General features: G+C 35.7%; 3 protein-coding genes across 3 annotated transcripts in view; 2 read left to right on the top strand and 1 right to left on the bottom strand.

Annotated features, from left to right (window-relative positions):
- The first annotated feature begins 2,252 nt into the window (after positions 1-2,252).
- On the top strand, positions 2,253-3,801 carry LOC106298649 (cyclin-B1-2-like). Its single transcript, XM_013734783.1, has 4 exons — positions 2,253-2,434; positions 2,676-2,776; positions 3,185-3,282; positions 3,511-3,801. Exons 1-4 carry the CDS (start codon positions 2,309-2,311, stop codon positions 3,609-3,611), a joined length of 426 nt encoding a protein of 141 aa, XP_013590237.1. The 5' UTR covers positions 2,253-2,308; the 3' UTR covers positions 3,612-3,801.
- An 8,569-nt stretch (positions 3,802-12,370) lies between these two features.
- LOC106300014 (protein CROWDED NUCLEI 1-like) lies at positions 12,371-17,273 on the top strand. Its single transcript, XM_013736054.1, has 8 exons — positions 12,371-12,870; positions 13,220-13,429; positions 13,581-13,834; positions 13,924-14,194; positions 14,287-14,370; positions 14,482-16,448; positions 16,531-16,681; positions 16,766-17,273. Exons 1-8 carry the CDS (start codon positions 12,715-12,717, stop codon positions 16,964-16,966), a joined length of 3,294 nt encoding a protein of 1,097 aa, XP_013591508.1. The 5' UTR covers positions 12,371-12,714; the 3' UTR covers positions 16,967-17,273.
- A 4,234-nt stretch (positions 17,274-21,507) lies between these two features.
- Positions 21,508-22,252, bottom strand: part of LOC106298024 (F-box protein DOR-like) — a 3,455-nt gene continuing 2,710 nt past the window's right edge. The window contains exon 3 of the mRNA XM_013734130.1: positions 21,508-21,788. Within this exon, the coding sequence (XP_013589584.1) occupies positions 21,508-21,788 (281 nt within the window). The remainder of the gene's footprint in view (positions 21,789-22,252) is intronic.

The raw sequence follows: 22,252 nt of genomic DNA, 5'->3' as shown, positions 1-22,252 counted from the left end.
TTCTCTAATTTTGTTTTTGGAAATATTGGTCCAAATAATTATTACAATACTAAATTTAAGATTAAAAGTAAATCATTATTGAACATATGTAATAAAATATAAATTATATACTTATGTTAAGTATTATATATATATATATATATAATATTAAGCAATCACATTCCTAACCTAAAAAGGGAGGTTTTCAAAACAACCTAAAATTTCAAGTCAAACCTAAAACCAACCTCTTTTTTTTCTCATTAGTATTCACCCATGAAATTTCAAACCCTCTTTATGTTTTTGAAATATTTACAAAATTGCTATTATAATTTAATTTCTCAATTATTTCGAAAATGACAAAAAACCAATCGACCCTAAACATTTTTTCTTATTTATAACAATTATGTTATCAGCAATTTTCTAATCACCATGAACTACCATTTTGAGCTCTTAAAAGCTCAAGAATTCAATTTTAATAATTTTTAAAATTAGTTTTTTTTTCAAAATTCGTTTTTATTATCTTATTATATATATTTTTAATCATTATATATTTAAACACATGTCACAACATTAGAAAAAAAATTATTATCAAATAATCTTTTGCAATTATCTTTTTGATTGGGATTTAAAAAAAGAAAATTACTATTAAATAATATTTATAATTACTTTTTAATAAAAATTATTTAATATTTTAGTATATATATTTTTAATTATGAGATAGATTAACACATGTCACAATCTTAAATATATAATTGTTAATTATCAACTTTGAAGAACCAAACTTTATAAGATAATTGTCGGTTTTTACTTCCACAAATAAATTTACATCAAAGTCATCTCTACTTGCAATTAAACTTATACTTCTTCCGTATTACTTTAAGTGGTGTTTAATTTTTTTTTTTATTTTGTTTCATAACAAGTGATGTTCTCACTATTCAAGATAAAATTTAATGTCATTTGAAATTTGTGACTAAAGACAAAATATTACATTTTTTTATTGGTTGAATTTATTTTATTTAACGTTACTTTTATGTAACTAAGATAAATTGCATAAAATTTTGAATTTTCATAATATTAGTGCAAAAAACTTAAACACTATTTATAATGATACGGAGGGAGGGAGTACACAAAATAAATAATATACGTTCCAGAATACTGATTATATTCTACCGATTTGATTTTCTGAATTGATTTCTATTTTAAATTAGTGTAGTATTAAACTGGTGTTGGAAAAATATATAAATTGGTGTATTTACTTAGTTTTAAGTTTAAGAGATCCAGCCTACCTTTTCATTTATTTTGTTTAGACTTTCTTAATTATCTAAAAATATTGAGATCTAGTGGTTAATCTAGTTTCTTAATTACTGTTTCAAGTCAGATTCCGTTCAATTGAGGTTCGGTGTAACATGGCGATCTCGAATTTTGCTTTTTCAATGTTTCATTCATTTTATTATATATATAAAATTATTTCAGTTTTTGTTGTTTTCTTCTTCATGTTTGTTCTTTCTTCAAAGCAAGTTGGAGGTGTACTGACATTAGTTAATATCTAGACTTGGCTAGTTGGATAGTTAAATACCTATGAGTAATCGACAATATTTAATTAACAAATGCCTGGGAACTGATTATCTGAAAAGATTTTGTTGAAAATTGCAAGTAACTTTATATTATATAAAATTTCATTTGTCAGATTACCCTATGAAATAAACTCGCCGAAATAGCTGCTTTTAATATTCGCACTATATTTTTCTCTCTGTCTTTGTGGTACTATTAATTATTTTTTATTAGTCTGACCTTGACTGACTGACCTCCACTGCGTCCGGGTGTCTTTCTTTAGAAATAATATACATACTGCTTTACAGTTTAGCTATCGAATAAATTTAAATAAAAAGATTTAAATCACACTTCAACTTTTAAACTCATAATTATTGAACATATAATGAAAATGTGAAACATAATTTGGTTATCTGAGTTATATTAGATTTGTATATCGTCAATATAAAATGTGAAATACATGGCAGAAAAAAGACTTGCTTCTACGTAGTATGAAACATGGTAACTGAAGAACAAAATTGAACCAGAATTCTCTTCTTTCTTTTTGTGTGTGAATAAGATGTTTAAAATATAGGTACGTAAATAAAATCTAAAAGGGCTGTAATTGTAAATCTCGAGGACTATTCATGAGAGACGATCTAAATAGGCCCAGTAAGAATAGAAATGGGCCTAAAAGCCTGTCTTATTGCCCATTATTAAAATTGGTCTCTTAGTTTTCTTGCTCCGAAAGTCGTAAAGAGGAAGAGGAAGAGGAAGCAAAGCGAAACAAAGAGGAACAATGGAGTCTCCGAAGAAGATAGCTCATGAGATCGGTGGTGTGAAGAGAGACGCTCTTCGATTTGGTCTCAACGGCGTTAAGAGCGACATCGTCGGATCTCACCCACTCGAATCCTCTTACGAATCTGTAATCCAGCTCTTCTTTCTCTTTCTCTGGTTTTCTAGATTACAGATTGAATCTGTTTGTTTCTGTGTTAATCAGCCAAAAAAAGGAACTTCTGATTTGCTTTGTATAGCTAGTACGGTTTGATTAGAGTCACTTGAGAGTAGCAATTAGGGTTACGAGAATTCCCAATTGCTGAAAGTTATAATTTTTGTTTTTTTTTTATATCTTTAGTCACTGTGGATCCTTAACAATACGGTTTCAGGAGAAGAGATCTCATGAGGCGATGAAGAGGACGATCATTGGGCATACCTACGGGACTGCACTTCCATTGAAGATGGATATGGACAGGCAAATTCTCTCTCGGTAAGTTTGCAACATTATCTAGAAATTGCCACTTGGTTGAATCAAAAATGCCATGTATATGAGTAGTAATTATCAGAAACTAAGAGTTTATAGATAAAAGGTTTTTGTTATCTTTGTGTAACCAGTCTGTGGTTTTAATTTTTTTAAGTTTGACGCATACATTTATAAGGTCCTGTTTATTCGATTGTTTTCATTGGCGTTATGATAGTTGTGTGCATTACTGGTACCTATGTGTTAACTAGTATTTAACCGCCTTGCCCCTTTCTCGGTTAAAACTTGATATAATCTTGTGTGCATTGGGGAGCATAAGGTATAAATTGTTTTTTGCTGCATGATCTGCTTGTGTGCAAAAAATAATATTTGGTTGTATTGTTCTCAAATCTATCTTTTTCTCTCTGGAATGTTTAGGTTTCAAAGACCGTCTGGACCAATTCCCTCGTCAATGCTAGGTTTGGAAGTCTACACAGGAGCCATTGATGACTTTGGTTTTGAGGATTACTTGAATGGTAATTGTCCTTTTACTCCTATTGCATTGCATGTTTCTCGATGCTGCATTCATTTCTCTAGATCAGTTGACTCCAGTTTGATGGTATCTCAGTATGCACCAGCAGCTATTCGATGAAAAATCCATACTTTGATACTTTTTTGATGCTCGACAGAAGCAGAAGATTGTGTTCATGGTGTTAGAATTCAATATCAGTTTATCTGAAACAAGTATTTTTCATTCCTTGCAGACCCTCGTGACTCGGAGACAGTCAGGCCGGTAGACTTCCACCACGGGATGGAAGTTCGTCTTGGCATGTCGAAGGGCCCGGTTGCCCCAAGTTTCATTTGAGCCCCACCCCCCCAATCAGGGGTGGGTTTTGTTTCATGTTATGGCTTTTTAGCGTTTGAATGATGAATCAAGGGGGATCGTTTTATGAACTTCTTTCTACTTGTACTCTCTCTCTTGAGTCCTTGACCCAAGTTTGAAGTCTGATGAGACAACTACTGAATATGGTCAATCAATTCTAGTATGTTAGGTTTTGCGAAACTATAGCTTTCGAATTTGATAGAATCATCAAAGACCTCATAATTAGAATCTCAGTCACTTCCACAAAACCTCCTTACATAAGTTAACCAGTGATGTCTTATTTGAGACGAAAGGGGGCATGTTTCTTCAGCTGACAAGTTTTATTCTAACTGGAGTCTCAGCACGCCCAATCTTTTTGATGTGGTGATTAGTTTTCTCAGCTTAAAGTTGCTTTTTGCCGGTCTTCTTTATAATTGATGATACCCAACAAAAACTATTCCCTAAAGAAAATCCAAAAAAAAAGATATAAATATACTATTAGCAATGGTAAGAAAAGTATCTAGGAGGCGGCCCTCCTGAGTCATGACGCTTTAAACTCGAACGTTCTTCTCACGTAGGCCCACTAACTCTCCATTACCCCGTTCTTATCTTCCTTTTTAATTCATTTCTGTCGCTAACATTGAGCCATTTTATTTGCTGAAAAATAAAATTTTGGATAACAAAGAATGTTTTATATACTTGTAATGGCGGCAAGGCGGCGGGAGCCAACGACCCACTTGTTTTGCATCTTTCGTTTACATTTTGTTTCAACATGTGTCTATCAAAATTTTCAAAACTGTGGACTACAGATATTAAATTAATCATTCTACTTTTTTTTTTTAATTCGTTGTATTGTTGGTTTTAAGTAACAAGTCTAAATGATAAGAGCTGGATTTGGTTGAATGTGGAATTTGACTGTAACTAAAACTTTAAATTGTTACAAGGAAATCTGGCGGAATCTGACCGAGTTAAAAGTAAATTAACACATGCAAAAATTATCAAAAATAAACCAAATCGAATTGAAAAGCAGTTTGAAACATAACTGTTTCTAAAATTTAATGACAACTAGTAGCTGAAATCGAAAATTTGAACTCAACTACACTAAAATCTCTATAAATTAATAATGTTAGAATGTTAAAATGTATTAAATTATAAGATATTGCTCAATCAAGAAACTAATATTCACTAGCTTATAAAGAAAGGATATTTTTAATCTACAATTTTTTTTTAAATGAGAAATTTAAATGAACTTAGGTGTGAAAGTCACTTATACAAATTTAAAATATATTAAATAAGTATTTAAAATAATATTTTAATATTTTAAGTTTAATTTTAATTTTAAAATTTGTGTTTGATTTTTTTGTAGAATATATTTATTCATATTTAAGTTTAGTTAAATAAAATTTTATCGTTAAAATATTATTAAATAAATAAAAGTAGATATCGAATAAATTATCTAAAAAATGATCCGAATAAAAAGTCATAAGGAAATATGCAGTGACTTTTTGTTTGATATATAAGATTATTTGATAATCAGTAATTGAGAAAACAAAAGACATTATAAACTCATCTGTTTGTCCAAAAAAAAAAAGCTCTTTTTCTCTCTTACGAAGAACCAGAGGCGACAACTTTCAAAATAAAACCCTAACTCCGGCCAGCCGTCGTGGCTGGACCGGAGGTAACCCCTCTCTCCTCTTAATCTCCTTTTCCCTTTGCTCTCCTCCTCCTCGACTAACCTTTGTCAATATGCAACTTGCTCTGAGCCTGTTCGAGCCCTTGCGTTCGTGAGCTGTTTGACGGTGGCGGTCCGGCGTCCATTGGAGAGGCGGCGAGACATACAGTGCGTCTGTGGAGAGGAGAGTCGGCTTTTAGGTCCGACGAGCTTGCTGGATCTGGTTTTCAACTTTTTCAGATCCCGACGAGAGCGTCACGGTGGCGGCGCGTGGATCGGTCAGACGACTTCTTTATCTCGGATCTACTTCCGATTGTGCCGGTGAGATGGATGGGGTATGATAGGCGGTGGATGGAGGATTGCTCTCCGATTCTCGGAGACATCATGTTCCAAGATTCAAACCAAAGGAGTGGTCAACCAGAGGAGCGGTCTTGGCCGGTGAAGCGTGGCGGAGCTCTACTTCCCTGCGCTGGTGTATGGACTGAGTTTTGACCCGGTAGTAAGAGTTTCGTACCTCCTGAAGCTGCTATTTAAGGAACTGGTTCCAGGTCAACCGTTACCAAGGACAGCCTTTCAGTCCAGATGTTGCTGTCCGGTTTCAGGCTAAGGAGCGAGGTAGTGGTGGACGACGGGAATGTGTCAAGATCGGAAAGCGCCTTCTGGTGTTGTGGCAATTGGTACACAAACTGAACTCGGAACATGAGGAGACCAATTGCTTGTTCGTTTAGTTAGAATCCGGTTTTGGCCATAGTCTGTTTGGTCTAATTAGGGGTCTAAAAAACGGTTTCTCTCGGGTCGTGAGGGGAATTCGTTTCATAGTGGTGAAAAATACATCGACGATTAGATTGTGTAGTGTTTGTTACTAGATCCCGTCGGTTTTATGTTGAGTTTAAATCTCTTGAGGTTGTAATCCTGTATTCACATTTGGCTAATGATAAGTTGATGTTGAATTACAAAAAAAAAACCAAAGACATTCATATTTTTTTCTGCAAAAACATTCTTATTCATATTATTATATTATTCAATAAACAGTTAAACACATAAAAAGTTGAAAGTTTTACTCAGAATTGACTAGTCTCACTTATTTTTCCCTTATTTTTGGGTAACAAATTTATTATATTAGCTTTTGTTGAATAATCTTTCAGAGTTGAGATCATAAGAGAGCGTTAAGCAGCTGCAAAAAACCTTATCTTCTTTCCTATTCCCTACTCCTCTCCTCTCAGCTTCATCTCTTCGAACACCGGTGACCGGCGCATGGTGGCTCCGTTAGCGCCACCGCCGGTCAAGTTTTCTTAGTTTCTTTATCCTTTTGTAGATTTGTGTGTTAGGGTTGGTGATTAGCTACGAATCTGGATCTGTTTAGGGTGATGGCTCCAAAAGCTTGTGTCACTGCGAAATCTCGTCGAGAAGCAGCAGTGGGGCAGGTGGAAACAGTCTGTGTGGTTGATTTGTGTGGAGGTCTCTGCAGATTTGGAGTTTCAGATCTTTTGCGGCTTGACCCGAGTTGGAGATTCGCTTGAATCAGGTAGAGTAATGGTCTTTGTGGTGGCTTAGGGCGTGTGGGTTGAGTCTGGCGCCGGCGAAGCCATTAAGTCTGACAGTTCTGAAGCTCTAATGTTTGTGGCCCTTGCTCTAGATTGTAGTGTCTTGTGTGTTCAGTTTGGTTTATGGTGTGTTGGTATGGTCGTTTGTTGTGTTTGGTTTGTCTAGAGTGGTATGGTTTGAAAACGGAATTAGCGTATGTGGTGGTCGTATCTCCTTTTTGGCCGCTGAGTTCAAAGTTTGGTTATTGCTATGCGTGGAGTTTAACACTTGATTTAGCAGACTTTATTTTAGAGTTCATGGGTGCAGTGATTGCTAGCCGTGTGGTGTGGTTTTTCATCCGGGAGTATATCCCGAGAATTTCAGTTGGCAAGGCTTCGTCTTTGTGGGGTTTTGGTTGGGCTTCTATCTAGGATTAAGCGGACGTATATGAGTGCGTCGCATCCGTATCTGAAGGTTGTGTTTAGGCCTGGGCATAATATCTGTAACCTGAAATCCGAACCGAATCCGATCCAAAAAACCCGATCCGTATCCGGTCCGAAATGTAAAAAATATCCGAATGGGTCTTGTAAGATGGTACAAAACATATCCGAACCCGAAGTGTTATTAACCGAACCCGAACGGATAACCCGAAAAACCAAAAAACCAAAAAATCCAAAAAAAAATCCGAAGAAACCGATCTGAATGTCCAAAATAATATACAATATAATTATACTTCAAATATTCAATTTCATATTTATTTTGATATGTTATCTTAAATAAATATTTAAAATTTAAATAACTACCTTAAATACTTAATTATATATAAATAAATATATATTTCTTTTGTTTTACTTTTAAATTTTAGATTTTATTTCGGGTATATCCGAATCGATCCGATATAACCCGGATCCGAATGATATATGATTACTTTATGGGTTCTATGATGTAATGCAAAACCGACCCGGACCCGATGTGTTATATATATCCGAACCCGACCCGTACTTGCAAATTTACTAGAATGGGACCTAGGAGGTATTATAAAAGAGAACCGAACTCCAAAAAACCCGATCCGAACGCCAACGGGTACCCGAACATCCATGTCTAGTTGTGTTGATCGAATGGCGGTCCCTCTTGTTGGGTTATGAAGTTTCAGGTTCTTGGACGTTATCGTTTGGCGGGCGTAAGCAGCAGCGGTAAGCCATGGTGTAGTTATATGAAGTGGATGTTATCGTGTGGCGGGCTATGTGCAACATCTATATTTCTTTATCATTGGCTTGTGCTTGATTATAAAGTCTGTTGAATTGTTTTGTTTAATGCTCGTGTGTAGTTATTAGTCGTATGAGGTTATTTGCAGTTTTAGTTCTCAGTAAGTCATCCCTGCACGTGGGTTTTTGCTTCTAGGGTTTTCTTGTTACGCCGCCAGACGGGAAAAAAAAATGAGTGTGAAAACGAATATGAATGAATTTTACCAGACGGGGAAAAAAAAACGAGAGCGTTAAACAGCCCAATCACATTGATATGAGTCACGTGGAGACAGATCATACGCTTGCGTCAAAACACTGCAACCCCATATGCGCACAGCTCTCAGCCACCTTGGCTTTCTGTTCATTTTAATTCCTTTATTCTCTTTTTGTCCATATTATCTATTTTCCAATCTAAACGAATTTTAAAGAGAATTAATCTGGTACTGTGGTTCAAGAAACAAGAGAATTAATCTGGTACATGATAATAAAACAGAATAATAACGTGTTTTTTTTCTAACATATTAACCTGGTAAATGATAAATACTAAATTTCTTAAGTAAGCAAAAATTATGAAAGTCTTTTATTTAATATTACACCAAAACAGAATTTTCATAAAGTATAGTATCCGTAGATTTATAAGTTTTACACCAACAATTTGAATTTCAGAAATTGTTATTGAAAATATGTCTTTTATAAAAGAAATTATAGTATTATAAGTAGAACTGTTTTTTCGTATTATTGTAAGTCCAACTTTTGCTTAAAAACAAATTGCTATGACTTAGAAATGATTTTAGAAAAAAAAATAAACTAAAATCATAGAACAGTAATGGTTTTCTAAACTTTGATTTTACGAGAAAAAAATAAAATATACTTTCAAAATTTTATTTATTGTAAAGTTTAGAAGTTATAAATATCAAATACCATTCTTATTTGTTCTTCTTTTAGTCTTAGTCACGAAATTTTTTTTTACAGCATGACGCAAAATTAAACTAAGGATTTATCAATGATTGTACACCATGAAATCTAGGTTCCGAGTCTCATAGAAAATAAAATTATATAAATTAATGGAAAAGAAATTTACGAGAGATTTGCAGTATGGCGCAAGAAATAACGTCAAACTAGGGGTGTTCAATCCGGATATCGGTTGGGTTTAGGTTCGGTTTTTTCCGGTTTTCGATATTTCGGTTAGTAAAATATAATTACCATTCTAAATCCATATTTACTTCGGTTCGATTTGGTTTATATACCGTCGGTTTTCGGTTTATTCGGTTTTATACCAAAAAACATAATTATTTAGTTTGAGATCATATTATATGAATTTTAGAGTCATATTGTCAACACATTCATTTATTAAAAATATATTACATGTTCAAATAAATGAGCAAAAAAGTAAAAATGCTTCTACCATCAAATAAAATAATCAAATGTATAACTAAAATCAAAGCTTGAAATTTTGAAAATAAAAATATGAAACAAAACAGAAACATGAAAGAAAAGTTTTTCCCCTCTTCCATATTTAGTGTTCATTAAAGTCATGTTTTTTCAATTGTACACGAAACTTTGTTTGTTTACAGATAAGAAAAAAGTTATGAAAATTTTTCATTAATTATTGTCCATCAAATTTATAATCTTCATATTAATTTAGTGAAGACTAAAATAAAGCAAAAAGATCAATTAGAAAAAAAGATGTCTGAATTGCGATGTATTGTTATTTAATTATAGTTCAAGTGTTTTACAAATTAAGGTTCTTTATTACTATAAAATTATGGTAATAGTTATTAACACAAATTTAACTTATGTAACAAATAGATTTTCATGTATTGTTATAAAAAAGATACATATTTACATGTTTCTACTTTTAATCGGTTTTGTTCGGTTTATTCGGTTTAATCGGTTATATACCAAACCATATCCAAATCCTATGGTTTTTATAAAATTATATCCATTCGGTTTATATGGTATATACCAAAACCAAACCATATTGTCTATTTCGGTTCGGTTCGGTTCGGTACGGTTCGGTTTTACCATATTGAACAGCCCTACATCAAACGTATATCCAATAGAGCGGTTCAGGTGATGTAACAAACGTGAATCTTCATAAAACAGGTAGAATTATCGACTTTATAATCATCTGTGATATTTTACATAGTTTGTGACAGTATAATTTTCCAATATTAAAAAAAAATCTCAGTCAAATATATTTTTTTTCAAAGTAAAGTAATAATTTAATTTTTAATACAAATTATAAAGATTACTAGGAGCGGAGTAGCAAATATATAAAATCAAACAAAGAATTACAACACTTATTTATAAAATTGAACAATTAGAATCTATGTTGAGACAAAATTATAGCGTGGTTGGATTGGATCAGGTGGTATAAACGGATTTGGAAATGCGCCGAGTACCCGAGTTCAAATATACTATTTAGATAAGTTGCACGTATATAGAACATGCAATATTTTACATGGTTTGTCCCATCGTCTCCAAAATTAGTAAGGTTTTCCGGTCCGAATAACCATGCTTATATCTTACTAACCAAAGTTCAAATGTAAACCTCTGTTGCCATGAAACACAGTGAGATAGAACGGCTTCAAACCCTAGAAACTACATCAGTTACAACTTTTTTCTGAAGATTAAATACACTAAACACGCAAAGAAGAACACAAACATGATCACCTAACAAATCGAGCAATAACCAACATTGACAGCACAAAGAAGAGCTGCAAACCAAAAAGAGTTAGATATTGCCAACTTAAGTTCATAGTTAAAACCAGTGGCGGATCCATAAAATAATTTGACTAGGGGCAAAAAATTAAATTAATTAATTAATATATGTAGATATGTAATATTATTATATAAATATGATTATATTTCTAAAGAAAAATTTTAAAATAATATTAACCTCATACAACTAAAATATTTTCTTAAAGAATTATAAAATGAATCACTAACAATATGAAATGAAATAGAAAATAATGGAATGTTGTTAAAAACAAAAACATAGAAAAATAAAATTGAGTTTGAATGACAAAAAGTTTAACGAACAGAAAAACTGAAAGAAGGACAACCTAGAAAAAAAAAGAACTAGAAAAAACATGTGGACAAGAAAAACAACTAGAAAAAGAAAATATAATAAAACAAAAAGAACAGGTTAGAGGGAGAGCAGGTGGGAGCTTCGAACCCGTCACCAATAGGGGAAATGTAGAGGTTTTGAGTAACCATTTGAGTTGTTGAATCATTCATCTCCTCTATGCATATTAATTTATTTTGTAAATTTTAGTGGGGGCAGCTGCCCCCTTCTTAGACATTGTAGATCCGCCCCTGGTTAAAACCGTTACATTCATTTAACCGAACATATTAAAATCTAGTTTAAAAAAAATATATGTTTAAATTTTAGTTTACGAATATATTTTGAATGTTGTATTTAATTCGCTATTTGAATTTTTATAATGATTTATTTTTAATAATGTTTAAAAGGGTATTGAGTGAATTATAATTTTTATATGACTGTAGCTAAAACTCTAGGATATTATCTGGTATTTAGAATTTAGTTTTTAACTTTTAAAAGTTGAATAAAACAAGTCGAAGCCACAAGATTTTTTTTTTTAAAGTCAGTTGAAAAAAATTTACACGTTTTATAATATAATTTATTTTAATTTAGTTATAATAATAATAGAAGATTTAAAATTACTACTTAGTAGATATAACTACTTAGTAGTTATAATAAGAGAAAATTTTAAAATATATTTAAAATTACACATTTTATAATATAATTTGTTTTAATTTTTTTTGTCTAAACCTCATAAGATTTGTTATTTAATACAGATTACTCCAAATCTCATATTAAATATTCTCAATTTACCGAATAATTCCACATTCCACATTACATGAATTAATTGTATTTCTATAAAAAATGTAGATAGCTAAAGTAAAATAAGATTACAACCAAATGAACCAAATCTACTTATTTTCCATTTTGGTAACTATATCATAGAATAACTATATTATTAATGTTGTTATCATCCGTTTTTATCTTTTTTTTCAACCAGTGAGTAAAAAATTCCAAAACTAGCCTTACCGAATCAGCATCACCACGCCTGGTCATCACAGAAAACTACTCTTCATCATAAGGGGTAGTTTCGTCTTACACATAAGTGAACAGTTGTAGCGCATAACCGTTGTAAATCCGGAATTCCAAATATGCCCTTGGGAACTTTCGAGCAAATAACGAAGACGGCGGCCCGAAAAGTAAATAAAGAGAAAGTTAGGGGTCCACTTATATAAAATAGGATAAAAGGAAGAGAACGTGAAACGATCCGCGCGAGCCACACAAAAAAGGATTCCAGCACAGCGAAGAAGAGAGAGAGAGAGAGGTTGCGTAGAGACGTTGCCGGACTTCAAACCAGTTTCGGTACCGGAATTTAGGAACTCCGTTCAAATCCGGAGCCTTCAGAAAAAAGAAGAAACCTTTCTCTCTGTTTCCTTTCTTATTATTCTATTGCAATTTACAGAGAGAGAGAGAAACAGAGTGAAGGCTGAAGTCAGAGGAGATCGTTCTCTAGATTTGGGCATCTGGGTTTTCGATTTCTGGAGTTCAATTTCGCAATTCAGGTCGTTTTGGCTGCTGGGTGAGAGAAAGTTAGGGTTTTTAGATCTGTTGGAGAAGATGTCCACGCCTCTGAAGGTGTGGCAACGTTGGTCTACTCCAACGAAAGCGACGAACCCAGATTCGAATGGGAAGGTTTCGGGCATGGTGAGTGAGATCCAGTACGAGGATGATCCAAGAAGATTGCCTGATAGAGTTTCAGAGCTTGAAAAAGAGGTTTGCTTTTATTGTGATCTGTTATGCTTTGTTCGTTATTTTTTCTCTTTCTGTTGGGTTTTTCTTTGCCTTTCTTAATTTTTATTTTTTCGTCTCCCTTGATCTCTGTTACAGTTGGGTATTGAATGTTGGTTACGGTTGTTAGGCATTGTTAAAAAAAAAAATGGTTCCTTTATTGACTTTCACCTTACACTGTATAATTCATGGATCTGTAAAATTTTCGTTAAGTGATGGCTTAGTTGTGGATGTGAATTTTGTTTTACTGTGGTATGATTCTTACTGTTACTGCTTCTTCTACTTGGTTTGATCATATGATTTTTTTACTGGTTTGGTTGATTTGTTTAAACAGCTTTTTGAATACCAACACAATATGGGTCTCCTTCTGCTGGAGAAAAAGGAGTGGAGTTCCAAATTTGAAGAGCTTCAAGATGAGTTTGATGAGGCTAACCAGTGCCTTAAGCGTGAACGTAACGCGCACATGGTTGCGATGGCAGATGTTGAGAAGCGCGAAGAGGGGTTGAGGAAAGCTCTGGGGATCGAGAAGCAATGTGCAGCTGATGTAAGATTCCAACTTCCAAGTTTCTGTACTCTTCTTTAATACATAGTTTCAGTATTCATTTAATTGTTTTCTTTGATTAAAATCTCATTTGCGCATAACGGCGTTTTTGATACTATATATGAGATTTACGACACTCTTAAAACCGATGCAGCTGGAGAAGGCTTTGCGGGAACTACGCTCTGAAAACGCAGAGATCAAATTTACAGCTGACTCAAAGCTGATGGAGGCGAATGCATTGGTCAGAAGTGTTGAAGAGAAATCTCTCGAAGTTGAGGCAAAGCTTCGCGCTGTTGATGCAAGACTCGCTGAAGTTAGCAGAAAGAGTTCGGAGGTGGAGAGGAGGTCCAAGGATGTGGAAGCTCGAGAGAGTTCTCTTCAACGAGAGCGCTTCTCCCACATTACTGAGTAAGTATCTTTTATATCTTTGTCCAGCTTCCTTGCTTCTTATTGAGCGATAGTGACTTCATTGGTTCAACTTGTTTTTTTTTCTTCAGACGAGAAGCAGAGGAGGCGAGTTTGACAAAGCAGAGGGAGGACTTGCGTGAATGGGAAAGGAAGCTGCAAGAAGGAGAAGAAAGAGTTGCCAAGTCTCAGATGATTGTAAAACAGAGAGAGGATAGGGCAAACGAAAGCGACAAGATTATCAAGCAAAAGGGAAAGGAACTTGAAGAGGCACAAAAGAAGATTGATGCTGCCAACTTTGCTTTGAAGAAGAAAGAAGATGATATCAGCTCAAGGATAAAAGCTCTTGCTTTAAGGGAGCAAGTAAGCTGCTTGTTTTTTTTTCCTTGCAGCATTTTAATTATTATCTAAAGTATTTGGAATCTTGTCCATTGACACACTTCCTCTGGATGCAGGAAACTGATGTGCTGAAGAAATCCATAGAGTCAAAAGAGCGAGAGCTGCTAGCTTTGCAAGAGAAACTGGATGCCAGAGAAAAGGTAAGCCCTCTCTCTCTCACACTCTTTCTGTATTGAAATATACATGAATCTCTCTGTGACCCTCTCTTTGTGGATGACTGTGTTCCTTGTTTAATGTTGGCTAATTGATAGGTTGCAGTTCAGCAACTAATTGATGAACACCAAGCTAAGTTGGAGGCAGCACAGCGTGAGTTTGAAATGGAAATGGAGCAGAAAAGGAAATCTGTTGATGACAGCTTGAGGAGCAAGGTTGCTGAGGTGGAAAAGAGGGAGGCTGAGTGGAAGCACATGGAAGAGAAAGTCGCTAAACGTGAGCAGGCATTAGATAAGAAACTGGAGAAGCACAAAGAAAAGGAAAAAGATTTTGAATCAAGACTGAAAGGCGTAACTGGCAGAGAGAAAGCCTTGAAAAGCGAGGAGAAGGCATTGGAAACTGAGAAGAGAAAACTGGCCGAGGATAAAGAGAACATTCTCAGTCTTATAGCTGAAGTCGAGAAGATAAAGGCTGAAAACGAAGTGCATCTAGCAGAGATTCGCAAAGAGAAGGAAGAGGTTAGAGTTACCGAGGAGGAAAGGTCCGAGTATCTTCGTCTGCAAACCGAACTAAAGGAGCAAATAGAAAAGTGCAGGTCTCAGCAGGAGCTGCTTTCGAAAGAGGTTGAGGATCTGAAGGCCCAAAGGGAATGCTTTGAGAAAGAGTGGGAAGAGCTTGACGAGAAGAAAGCTGAGATCGAGACCGAGCTAAAGAATTTGGCTGATCAGAAAGAGAAGCTAGAGAGAAACACACACTTGGAAGAAGAAAGACTGAGAAAGGAGAAGCAAGAAGCTATCGACAACATGAAGAGGGAGGTAGAAACTCTTGAAGTGGCCAAAGCTGCGTTTGCAGATACTATGGAGCACGAGCGTTCAGTGATCTCAAAGAAAGCTGAGAGCGAAAGATGCCAACTGCTTCATGATGTTGAAATGCTCAAAAGGAAGCTCGAGTCTGATATGCAGAGTAAATTGGAAGAAAGAGAAAGGGAGCTGCAAGCCAAAGAGAAGCTGTTTGAGGAGGAGAGGGAGAAGGAACTGAGCAATATCAATTACCTAAGAGACGTAGCAAGAAGAGAAATGATGGAAGTGCAGAGCGATAGACAGAGAATAGAGAAAGAAAAGATAGAAATTGATGCTAGTAAGAAAATTCTTGAGGAGCAACAGACAGAGATTCGGAAAGATGTTGATGACCTTGTTGCTTTAACCAAGAAACTCAAGGAACAGCGTGAACAGTTTATTAGCGAGAGAAACCGTTTTCTCTCTTCCATGGAAAGTAATAGGAACTGCAGCAATCCTTGTGGTGAACTGCTTGCAGCGCTTCCTGAGATTGACAATCTCGAAATGCCTAATTTGTCAAAACTGGCAAATGTTCTTCAGGAGGAAGCACCGCGGCAGGAGATGAGGGATGTATCGCCAACTGCTACGGACTTGGGAGTGCCAGTTCAAGGTGGGACGGTGTCATGGCTCAGGAAATGTACTTCAAAGATTCTTAAGTTGTCCCCAATAAAAATGGCAGACACTTCTGCTTTTGCTGACCAAGAGCCTCAGTCTACTGAGCAAGCTAACGTGAACAGTGGGCCATCAGCTATGCTTCCGGCCCAATCCGAAAACGACACAAGAGATGTCGAAGTCTCGGACGGTGATCAAAGCAACATCGACAGCAAGGCTGAGGAAGTAGCAGCAGATTCTTTGTCTAATCTTAATGCGGATGGTCAATCACGGTTGAGAGGGAAAGCCAGGACCAGAAGGACACGCTCTGTCAAAGCTGTTGTGGAAGATGCTAAAGCTATCTATGGGAAATCTATAGAATTCAATGATGCCGACGATGGAAGCACCGGTGAGCCTGGTCGTTCTGATAAAGGTGGTGCTTCAAAGAACGGACGGAAACGTGGACGTGTAGGTTCGTTGAGAGCCTGTACTAGTGAGCAGGATGGTAACGAGAGCGATGGAAAATCAGATAGTGTCACCGGAGGGGAGCATCAGCGTGGGAAGAGGCGGCAAAAAGTTGCATCAGAGGAACAAGAAGAAGTGGTGGGACAAAGATACAATCTCCGTCGATCCAGAAGGTTAACTTACACTAGAGCTGCTTATCCTTAATTATAATTAGTTCAGGCTGTTAATATATGTTTTCACATGTGGGGTTATTAGGGTAGCTGGAAAAACTGCAATTGGTAAGAAGAATGAAGAAACTGGTGGAATGCAACAAGAGGAGGATGGTATCAACTGTGCTCAAACCACTGCAACAGCATCAGTAGGTGTTGCTGTTAGCGACAATGGAGTAACTGCGAATGTGGTGGAGGTAGATTGCTCTCACAACTTAGCTGCAGTTTCCTTTTGTATTTTCTTTCTTGACCAATCTTTTTTTTTTTATGTTACAATATAGATTGAAGGAATGGCAGACTCTGAGGAGACAGATGCTGGTTCGCCCAAAAGAACAGGCGAGAGTGCAGCAGCTAGTGAAGATGATGTAGTGAACAGAACACCTGAAAGGGAGTACGATGGTGAAGAAGAAGATGAATCGGATACGGAACATCCCGGGAATGTCTCTATTGGTAAGAAGCTCTGGACTTTCTTGACGACGTAGCCGCCATCTTTGATCAGAGGGTGTAGTTTGGTGGCCTTTGATGTTGATGAAGAACCAATCTTCTTCTGTTGACGATATTAGTGTGTGTGCTTTCCACATCTCTAGCTTATCTTAGGAGACTTTGTATCTTTTCTTTCTTTTTTTTTGGCTTGGTGTCAACTTTGTGTGGATTTATTTCACCAGATTGTAGTGTTTTCTTTCTAGCTTTCTACCACTTTAGTTGCTATCATGGTTAAGAGGATAATTCTACACAATTCTTTTGGTCTGTTTAAGATGATTATTTGATTTTATGATAGTGGTCTCCAACGAGTGTTTGCATTTGATCTTTTATTTATTTTGTCAAAGTTATTTTCTCTGGCATGTTAAAACGGTTAGGACTCATCAGTTTAGTGTGTGAAGGATTTATAACAACTACACCTTATGGCCTATCTGTTTCTATAATCATCACTCACAGTTGTTAGTGTGAAGGATTTATAACAACTACACCGATAAAAGTTCCCAGCAGCGTGGTATGTGGCAACTAGGATATGCCTGGATCTGTATCATATTCGGAAATTGATGCAAATCTTACACTAGGATCTGATTGAGCAAAATGTTTTTTATCATCATTGCATTTCGTGTATCCCAAGAGCCTAAGTAAGTTGTGTAATTCAGAAAACGGGACAAAAATACAAAACCGCAGAAAAAGATGCAAACAGAGGTTTTAGTCCGTTTGTTTTCATCATATACTCACCCCTACGGTTCTAAGCGCGCGTGAAGGATTGTGTACGCCGAACACATCAAAAAGGAGTAGTAAATAGTTGTCAAAACATCCTTTTAACAGGCCGTGCAGGTCACTTGAAAGAGGCTACTGGAGTTCTTAGACCGATGATGCTTGTTTGAAGTGTGAATATGATGAAGAATCATCATACAAGAATGCTCGGAGCTGCGGAGCGTGTCAAGGCAGCCGCACAGCTATCACATTTCATGTAAAGTCCTCTGTCGGAAAGAAGAAGCGATTATAAAAATTTGTAAACATTCGTCACTACCCTCTGCTCGGCTGCCTTATCCCAGCAATGACACATAATGTTGGTAATGTTAAATCCAATCCCATCACAAGAACAGTGACAAAATCGAATGAGTCTTGATTTTCTCTCCTTCATTCCTATCCCATATTTCCTAGGTGAGACTTCACCTTCTCTATCAATCAAACCTAGTCATTCTTCTCTCTTCTCATCTCCCTTCTTCTGATTTGAAGTTTCTTTCTGTCATCTTCACGGATTCGATCAGCTGGCAATAGCATTTTTTTTGCTAATCTATTAATAAACGTCCACACTGCACATTGATGTAAATGTTACAACATGAAACCTTCCCTGAATAAAAAAAAACTTGTATGGTAGTTTCGGTTCTAAAACTAGTTATATCAAAATCGAAAAAATAGTTAGCTTCCCTCAATAAAATACATAATCCAACATTCACTCATTAGTTCTTTTCTACCTCGAATCTTGATCATATGAAGAGTAATAACAATACCCACAGAAGCAGGAAAACATGTCTCCTCACCAGATTTTAGTAGGGGTTCTTGATCCTGATCAGGTTGCCATAGTAGATAATTTTGTTCTGCTTCCCATTCTGATCCTTGCTGTGTAATAAACTTTCCAGCTTCTGCTTACTAGCTCTTAAAGATGATGAACAACATCAACAATATTATATCAAGAGAGTCATGCTTAAGCATATGAATGCTAAGAGTTGCTAGTGGTCAAGCTAAGAGTTTGTTTTTTCAACTAAACTTTCCTTGTTAAGTATTTGTAAGTAACATGGAATGAAGGTTGATGTTCGTCAGAGGTTATTCTGGCTCTTTTAACACCAGTTTTAGCAGACACATGGAACTATGGAAGAAAAAACGTAATCACATGCATCCAAGTCTAAGAGAAAAAATGACAATAGAAACATGTTCAAATTCCATTTCCATGTCAATCCTATAGTGTTCTTGAATCATAAAAAGAACCCAAAAAAGGATACAACTAACATCAAAGTTTTACGGTTTCAACATCCCTAACCACATCCCTAACATCTATGTTAACATAGAGAACATGACATCATGTAAGATTTGAATGAAATTGATTTCCAAGGGTGTATGTTGAGGCTGCTGAGATTTTGGATGTTTTTTTAGTTTCATGAAAATTTAGTTGTTTTTTTCTTCAGAAAGTTGTACACACATCTCAAGAATTGAACAGTCACCCCCTCGCTCAACTTTGAGTGCATTCAGTCAACTAATAGAAGCATTAGTCGCTCCAAAGCTCTTGAGACATTTGGATCTTGATGTGAAAATTGCAATAACAAGAGTTTCTACTAGCCCTTTGTTGAACTTGCCACACAAGATGGCTTTTTAAACTCATAAGATGTAAGAAAAAAAGAAACACATACGTACACTGAACACAAACTAAAAGTAACTTCACTTCTCTTGAATTTGTTGATGTAAACACACTAAAGAAGAATACCAGGTTACTTCACTTCTATTGTTAAAAGTGGCAGATAAACAACAACAACAAAAAGTACTCAGTACATAAAGATTAACGAGGGGCTGATAGAACACTTCTCATATCTTTGTGTCAGTATGGTCTTTACCTGTGGATGATTAACAAAGAGCTCATAAACACAACCAAACAAGTGACCTACTAATGAAGATAGAAAAGCTAAAACATACCTCAGAGCAGCTAGTTATTCCTCATGTGTTTACATGTACTATAACAGTCTCTCTACGGGAAAATGAACACCTTCACACACAAAAAACAGAGAAAATAGTCATCAAATATTAGCATAAGGAGAAGAAAGATCTGATAATCTATTAAAAATCTTGAGTAATAAAGTCATAAACATATTTACATAAGCTTCACGTCCTTTACATGGCTTAGAGAGATGTGAACTCTACAACCCACAAACGCATCCATTCCTCCAATTTCAATGCTTGTGGCAGTATTAGCCTTCATAAACACCTCCATTCCTTGAACTTCAACTCTTGTGATAGTATTATCCTCGATGTTGTTGTAGTAGACATAGAAAGGATTGGATAGATAGCCCGTCGACATGACGATTTCACCTCTACTAGTCATTCCAACAAAATCTAGATAGGCATCCGAAACTATACTCTTCCACAAAGGGGCAGTACACATACATGCTTGGACCATTCATGTTTCATGAAGTTTTCTTGTAGTTAACTCAAAATATTCACTGTCTTGACTAATATACCCAAATGACAAAAGAACACCTAGTTTACCCTTTATAGTTTACTAGAGTTGAATCACCCCATAGTGCCATGTCGTCAGATCTATTAACAACTTCGAACTTCTCAGACTTAACATCAAAGCAAATTACACCATGATCCCTCGGAGGCCCATTAAGGGCACCTATGTAATATAAAACACCATCCATGCATATCCCATTAGGCTGGGCATAACGAACCGATATGCTACATTCTATCATTTTTTTTTTTGTAAACAAAAAGTGTTAAACCCGGGTCTATTAAAGACACAGACTTAACCTCCGGGTGGAAGATGCAACCCACGGATGGATCCTCTCCCGGGTATTCAAATGGGCCGTAAGCATGGGCCCATATCCGCGTGGCCACATGTGGAACTAATAATTTCGCACTAGAGGTGAGTCGATCCCTGGCCTGGACCAACAGGGCAGCTCCTCCTCTAGTGGAAACCACTAGGCCACCACGATGTGGTTTGCTACATTCGATCATCCTCCATAACGAACTTGATAAAGTCCCCTTCCTTGTTCTCCCACACGAATATTTAATTAATTTAACAGAGAATATGCATGGCAGTGACCATGTGCATGCATGATCACTGTTTACAAAAGGTTTTGAGATCATTTGGACAAATATTATATACAAAGAGTTCCATTGATGTTGTCACGAGACTGCTTTTCTAGCTAATGTATCACCACACTTGTTTGCCAATCGTAATTTATGGTTAAAATGGTTTTTAATTTATATTTTGATCATATTTTTAATAAAAAAAACAATTTTTTTAATTGTTGTGTACTATCCTAAAATTTTAAATATTTTGAGACGGAGTGAGTAGTAGTAAGGACTTAAATATTATAACTATTTATTGGATCGAATAGACTAAAACTCCCCTCTCAGATTTAGCATAAAAAGATCTCGCGTTAGACTTCTGTTTTGGATTAGTATTTGGCGAGTTGACAATAACAAACGTTTCTATCAGCCTCTCGATGAATCTGCGTTTGGCTTTTCAAACCCACAAGATGATAAAAAAGAAGAAACACATAAACTGCAAAGTAAATTCACTTCTATTACTTGAAAGATCTTTGATGCAACACGCTAAATATATTTAACTTCACTCGTCTAATGTTGCAGATAAACAAATATTAAAAAACAATTGGGACATAAAGATTAACGGGAAATGCCAGGGCCGCAGCGGCACATTTGATTTGTCTGAGGTTAAACAGCTCCGATGGATTTGCTTGAACCCTTCACTTCTCTTTTGCCCTAACGTAATGTCAGTGTGGTCTTTACCTGAATAAATAAATACTTACACATTTTGCATAAGCTTCACGTCCTCTACATGGTCTAAAGAGGCGTGAACTATAAAATCTTTAAAAGCACTCATTCCTTGAATTTCAACTCTAGTGACAGTGTTGCTCTTGATGTTGTAGTAGTAGACATAGAAAGGATCGGATATATAGAGCTCCGACAACACAATTTCATCTTTACCAGTCACCCCAACAAAGCATAAATCCGACTCGGCAACTACATTCTTCCACAGAGGAGACAATACATATAAATGTTTCGACCATTCATGTTTCTCAGCGTCTACTAAAACTAGGCCTGGGCATTCGGGGTCCCAATCGGGTTTCGGTTTTATCCAATCGGGTTTCGGTTTTTCGGGTTTATCAAAATCAGCCCCATTCGGATTATTTGAAAGTTCGGTTCGGGACCGGTTCGGGTTCTATCGGGTTCGGGTCGGGGTTAGTAAATCTTCAAAGAACCGGTACAACCCAATATACTTTTGAGTTCGGGTCCCAATCGGTTTTTCGGTTTAAAAGTACCTGATTTTTACTTATTTTATAACCAAAACATGAGTAAAACCGGTTCTTCAGTTTTAAAATACCTGATCTGTACCTATTTTGTAACCAAAACTTAAGTAAAATCGATTCAAAAATAAGGAACATCAACCGTGATCATTCAAAATCAAACGAAAAGTAAACATATTTACTGATAAAAAGAAAACCCAATAAATAAAAGCATAAAACGAAAACCAAGTTCTCATGAAATGA

Source organism: Brassica oleracea, chromosome C6 (assembly GCF_000695525.1).
Source record: "Brassica oleracea var. oleracea cultivar TO1000 chromosome C6, BOL, whole genome shotgun sequence".
Classification (NCBI taxonomy): domain Eukaryota; kingdom Viridiplantae; phylum Streptophyta; class Magnoliopsida; order Brassicales; family Brassicaceae; genus Brassica; species Brassica oleracea.
This window is presented reverse-complemented; position numbering and strand designations above follow the sequence as displayed.